This window comes from Vigna radiata, chromosome 1 (genome assembly GCF_000741045.1).
Source record: "Vigna radiata var. radiata cultivar VC1973A chromosome 1, Vradiata_ver6, whole genome shotgun sequence".
NCBI classification, from domain to species: domain Eukaryota; kingdom Viridiplantae; phylum Streptophyta; class Magnoliopsida; order Fabales; family Fabaceae; genus Vigna; species Vigna radiata.
Window position 1 is genome coordinate 23014824 of NC_028351.1, and position 6187 is coordinate 23021010.

The 6187-nt window shown below is 44.7% G+C and overlaps 1 protein-coding gene across 1 annotated transcript; it reads left to right on the forward strand.

The window, feature by feature from the left end:
* Positions 1–1098: 1098 nt before the first annotated feature.
* Positions 1099–2367, forward strand: LOC106759667. Its single transcript, XM_014642961.1, has one exon. The coding sequence runs from the start codon at positions 1099–1101 to the stop codon at positions 2365–2367; it is 1269 nt and encodes a 422-aa protein (XP_014498447.1).
* The last annotated feature ends 3820 nt before the right edge of the window (positions 2368–6187 follow it).

Consider the following 6187-nt stretch of genomic DNA (forward strand, 5'->3'; position numbering starts at 1 on the left):
TTCTGAAATATGAGTATTTCATATGAACAACTATTTAATTGATAGCGGATATTACAACTATTTAATACAATAACGTCCATGTGTTTAACATGGAACTCAGTTTTTGCAGAGAAGCCTTCGAAAAGATAACCATTTTCTTTCATTATAAAAATATATTACAGAATATTTAATTTATTCTTTTTAGATCAATGTGTATCACTCTGGATGAAAAGAAGAAACTTTTCGTCCCATAACGTTGTGTAGTGTAGGAGGACGGCCAAATAGGTGGGATGGCTGGTTGGTCACATAGGATAGTTAGGAGAGTTGATCGATGGGACAAGTTGGCCGATCGGGTGGGTTGCAGGCATGGTCGGCTATGAAAGAGAAGGGAAGAAATTCGACGTGGAGTAGTAAGTGGATTCGTAGGGCGAGAACTTCGGACACATGTCCAACAATTACGCTTAATGCGTAGAATATCTAGGATTATGGGCTAACGGTTACGGATAATTCGCCCCCAAAGTCATGTCTGAAGCCTATAAATACAGGGGTAATTAACCAGGTAACACAGTTTGGATCTAATCACTTTTACCTTGAGTTTACTGTGACTTTGCTGACTTGAGCGTCGGAGTGCTAACGTGCAGGTCGCACCCGATCAGGCATAAGAGTGAGGTCATCCGAGGCGTTTCATCAAGACAAGGTGATTCGAGTTTTATCTTGGGTCCTACATCCGAAACATTTTGGCACCCACCGTGGGGCCCGAGATTCTAATTACAACCCGAACACGATCACGATGGCAGAAGAGCTACCCTTGCAGCTTTTGCAAGAAATGCAGCGCCAGATGCAGGAGATGAGGGCCAAAATGGCGGCTATGAGGGTCGATCGGGCCAATGAAGAGGGAGGACCATCTATTCAGTCGGTGAATGTTGAGACTATTAACTCGGACAGCGACGACGAGGGTAATCAGTTGACCCAGGGACTAGGGTCAGTGGAGATCAAAACCCAGCCCACGGTGCACGGGGGAGGGGGGGAGCGAATGGGCATGGGAGAGGGCGAGGAGAAAGAGGTAGGAGTCGAGGTAGGGGTCGAGGACGACGTGAAGATCTGGATAATTTTGATGATATGAATCACAATGACGGGGAGAGACAGAACGAACTGGGAGAACGAAATCTTGTACTGAATGATCAAGCTGAAGGACTTCACCCTTTTACACCACAGGTTTTGAGGGCGATTATCCCAGAAAATAAGATGTTACCCCCAATGGACAAATATGGAGGTTCGTCTGACCCAGTTAAGCATCTTCATTCATTTGTGGAAGCTATGGTTGTATATTCGTCGGACGAGCTAGTGTGGTGTCGGGTTTTCTCTTTGTCACTAAAAGAGGAGGCGTTGGATTGGTTCCATTCGCTACCACCGGGAACGATTGATGGTTTTGCCACATTGAGGCAAATGTTCAGCCAACAATACGCATCAAGCAAGACTCCAGGAGTAACGTACACTGCATTAGTGAGGATAAGACAGGGGAGAGAGGAACCCCTTAAAACGTTCATGGATCAGTTCAACCGTACCGTCAGACAAGTAAGGAATGCAGATCAAAGATTGATTGTGAGTGCACTGACGACAGCGTTAAGACCTGGACCATTTTTTGATTATCTGCATGCGGAAGAGCCTCAGAATATGGATGAGATGCAAAACAGGCTAGCGAGTTTTATCCGAATCGGAAAAGGAAGAGCTCATCAAAGGGGAAGAGAAGAGGTGGAGCCACCGGTCAGAACGAACAGAGAGAGGGGTGTTAGACTGTCTTTTAGGAGAAATGATAGAAGAGCTGGTCACCGAAGTGGAGATCAAACTAGAACTCAACAATATGTTCATCATACCCCCTTGAACGCCCCTCGAGTCAGGGTACTGAAGGAGGCTTTAAGAGCAGACTTAATGACCGTAACCCGAGCATCAACCCCATTGGGCGCTGATGAGAGTAAATACTGTCGATATCATCAGAATAGGGGACATACAACGAAAGATTGTATCACTTTAAAAGACAAATTGGAGACTTTGGTCCAAGCGGGGCATTTACAGAGGTTTGTCCAACGCCAAAGGGAAGGTTCTTTGAGCGGAACAGGACGACCTAATCCGCGACAAGACCCCCCTAAGAGAAATTATCACCAGCGGCGTGATCGAAGCAGGAGCAGAAGTCAAGACCACACGGTCAGGGGCATCATTAGTACGATTTTAGGAGGATTCGCAGGAGGTGGTTCAACCTCAGCTGCCAGGAAGAGACATTTAAGAAACCTGCATAGCATCAGTCGTGCGGGGGAACTGAAAAGATCCATGCCCCCATCACTTTTTCTGATCAAGACTTCCATGTGCCCGATCTGGAGCAAGATGATCTGATGGTTGTAACAGCCATGATTGCTCGATACCAGGTTGGAAAGGGTCTGATAGATCAGGGAAGCTCGACGAATATTTTATATTGGAAGACATTTAGACGAATGGAGATTTCGAAAAACGCTATTATGCCCTTTAATGAGCAAATAGTAGGGTTTGCGGGAGAAAGGGTGGACACTAGGGGGTATGTGGATTTGAGAACTAACTTGGGCACGAATAGAAATGCTAAAGAAATTAAGGTTCGTTTTTTGTTGGTAGAAGCAGAGACCTCATACAATGTTCTTTTGGGAAGACCATGCTTGAATGTTTTTGGGGCTATCGTTTCAACCCCTCACTTAACACTGAAGTATCCAACGGATGATGGTGTAGTTCATACCGTTCGGGCTGACCAAAAGATGGCTCGAGAGTGTTATGCAGTGGGTTTGAAGGTGAAGCCGAGGGCATCTGATTTGTTGCATAATAAATCGGAGGTAACTATGATGGAGTTAGATCCCAGATCACCCCTGGAAGAACGAGTAAAACCAATGGGCGAGGTGCGCCCGTTCGTCATTGGAGAAAAAGAAGGACAGTCCACCATGTTAGGTAGTAACCTGACTACGGATCAGGCCGAGGCGATAGGGGGAATACTATTGCAGAATAAAGACTTGTTTACATGGACAGCTGCGGATATGCCAGGCATTCACCCTGATGTAATATCTCACAAGCTATCGTTATTTAAAGATGCCCGGCCGGTGACCTAGAAGAAACGGAGGTTAGGTGAGGAAAAGTGGAGAACAGTGGATGAAGAGGTGGGGAAGTTATTAGACGCAGGTTTTATTCGGGAGGTAAAGTATATCACGTGGTTATCCAATGTGGTGATGGTAAAAATGTCTAATGGGAAATGGAGAATGTGTATCGATTTTACTGACCTGAACAAAGCATGTCCAAAAGACACCTACCCTCTTCCAAGTATCGATGGTCTTGTCGATGGGGTCTCTGGATATGAGATTTTAAACTTTTGGATGCATACTCAGGGTATAATCAAATCCCGATGTATCAGCCAGATAGGGAGAAAACGGCGTTCATAACAGAGCGGTCCAATTATTGCTACTATGTAATGTCGTTCGGTCTAAAGAACGTAGGGGCGACTTATCAACGACTAATGGATAAGGTATTCCAGAAGCAGATAGGACATTGCATGGAGGTGTACGTTGATGATATGGTTATACGAAGACGGTCGGTGGAAGAGCATATGCAGAACTTGGAATAAGTTTTGGCACAAGTAAGAAAGTTCGAAATGAGGCTCAACCCCCTAAAGTGTACTTTTGGGGTTTCAGCAGGAAAATTTCTAGGATTTATGCTGACTTCGTGAGGGATTGAAGCTAATCCTGACAAATGCCAAGCAATTCTAGAGATGAGAAGCCCGAACAGTCTTAAGGAGGTACAAAGGTTGGTGGGACGATTAATGTCGTTGTCCCGATTTATACCCAAGTTGGCCTAACGTATTAAGCCAATTTTCACAATAATGAGGAAAGGTGTGCAAGGGGGGTGGAACGAACAGTGTGAGGTGGCATTTGCATAGGTGAAGCACATTCTATCCAACCCACCAGTAATGAGACGACCGGACTACGGCTATAAGTTACAGCTGTTTTTGGTGGTCGGTGAAGAAGCAATTAGTGCGGCCTTAGTACAGGAAACTCCAGAGTTTAGGTCGATATACTTTGTTAGCAGAAGCTTGAAGGAGGCAGAAACAAGGTATCAACATCTGGAGAAGGTCGTCTTAGCTTTGTTAAATGCCACTCAGAGGCTTAGACCTTACTTGCAGGGAAATCAAGTGGTGGTTCGAACAGATTACCCTATCTCCAAAATCCTAAGAAAGCTCGATCTGGCAAGAAGAATGATTGGGTGGTCGGTAGAACTCTCCGAGTATGATTTGAAATACGAACCCAGAGGGTCGGTCAAAGGACAGCACTTGGCAGATTTTGTGGCAGAGTTACCCAAGGAGGATCAAATTAGCCACCCGTGGACGCTCTTCGTGGATGGATCGTTCGGCCAGCAAGGTGGAGGAGCAGGAATAGTCTTAGAAGGACCGAACAATATAATGATAGAGCAGGCTTTGATTTTCCGGTTCAAGGTTAGCAATAATCAAGCAGAATACGAAGCTTTAATAGTGGGGTTGGAGTTAGCAAATGACTTGGGGATAGAATTCCTATAGTGTAAAACGGATTCACAGTTGGTCGAGGGGCATATGAATGGAACTTTCCAAGTCAAAGATGAACAGCTGTTACAATATTTTCACAAGGCTTCACAGTTGATCACTCAGTTTAAATCCGTAGAGTTGAAGTATATCTCGAGGGAAGAAAACGTGAGGGCAGATAGATTATCCAAACTAACGTCCGGTAAAGAAAAGGGGCAATTAACTTCCCTGATCCGACAAATTATATTCAAGCCCACAATTGAATGCTTACACATCAGCTGCATGGCCGAGCGGGATGACTGGAGGAGAGAGATTATGCTCCTTATTAAAAAACAAGAGGAAGGCGTTGCCCTTCGCTCTGACGAAGCCAAACAAATCTCCAGATATGTTCTGATGGGGGAAGAATTGTATCGAAGGGGGTACGTGACCCCAATGTTGAAATGTTTATCAAAGAAGGAGTCATAGTACGTTATGAGAGCACTGCATGAAGGGATATGTGGTAGGCACAGTGGCGGCCGGTCACTCAGGGCCTGAGCTCTAAGGGTTGGATTTTATTGGACGACAATGGAAAAAGATTGCCAAACTTTCGTTCAAAGATGCCTTACCTGTCAGAAATATGCGAACATAATTCATGAACCGGCCACGGAGTTGTCCGATTTAGTTTCTCCTTGGCCTTTTGCTCAGTGGGGAATGGATATAGTGGGACCATTCCCGACCGGCCGAGCGCAACTAAAATTTCTCTTACTAACAGTTGATTACTTCACCAAGTAGATGGAAGCAGAACCTTTAGCCAGGATAACGGCGGCACAAGTACTGAAGTTTGTGTGGAAATTGATTTGCAGGTTCGGTATACCAAAATTCATTATCACAGATAACGGACGACAATTTGTAGATAGGAAGCTTGTCGAGTTTTATAAGGAGTTAGGAATTACCCCCTTAACAAGTTCGGTGGAACACCCGTAGACGAACGGTCAAGCCGAAGCCATGAACAAAATTATACTACAAGAATTGAAGAAAAAGCTGGGGGACACAAAGAGGGCCTGGGTGGACGAACTTCAACAAGTGCTATGGGGATATCGATGTTCTTCTCATAGTGTTACAGGGGATTCACCGTTCAACCTCACTTATGGAACAGATGCTATGTTACCAGTTGAAGTAGGAGGTGACGCGTTAAGGAGACAAGCCACAGACATGCACCACAATGAGGAGTCTCTAAGAAGTAATCTTGATGTCTTATCCAAAAGGAGAGAGATGGCGGTCGTTCGGGTAGAAGCACAGAAAAGACTAATAGCACGATGATATAACACTAAGGTCAAGCCAAGGCAATTTGTGGAAGGAGACTTAGTGTGACGAAGAACAGCTGAAGCAAGAAGGGACACTGCAGCCAACTGGGAGGGTCCGTTCAAAATTAGGGAGAATTTGTACAATGGAGCATATAGGTTGGAATCCCTTGAAGGGAAAGTTATCCCAAACACTTGGAACATTTCTAATTTGAAATTTTATTTTAGCTAAACATTGTATGATCTTTATGTCTTTATGAAATAAATAGCATCTTTTGCACATTTCATGATTCAATTTATACCTGATCGGTGAATAAGGAGGGAGGAACGAAGTCATCCATTTGACTTGAATTATTTCGCGGAGTCATAC

What these genes read in the sequence shown, in the direction of transcription:
- LOC106759667 (XM_014642961.1), top strand. Translation starts at nt 1,099, where the DNA reads ATGAATCACAATGACGGGGAGAGACAGAACGAACTGGGAGAACGAAAT.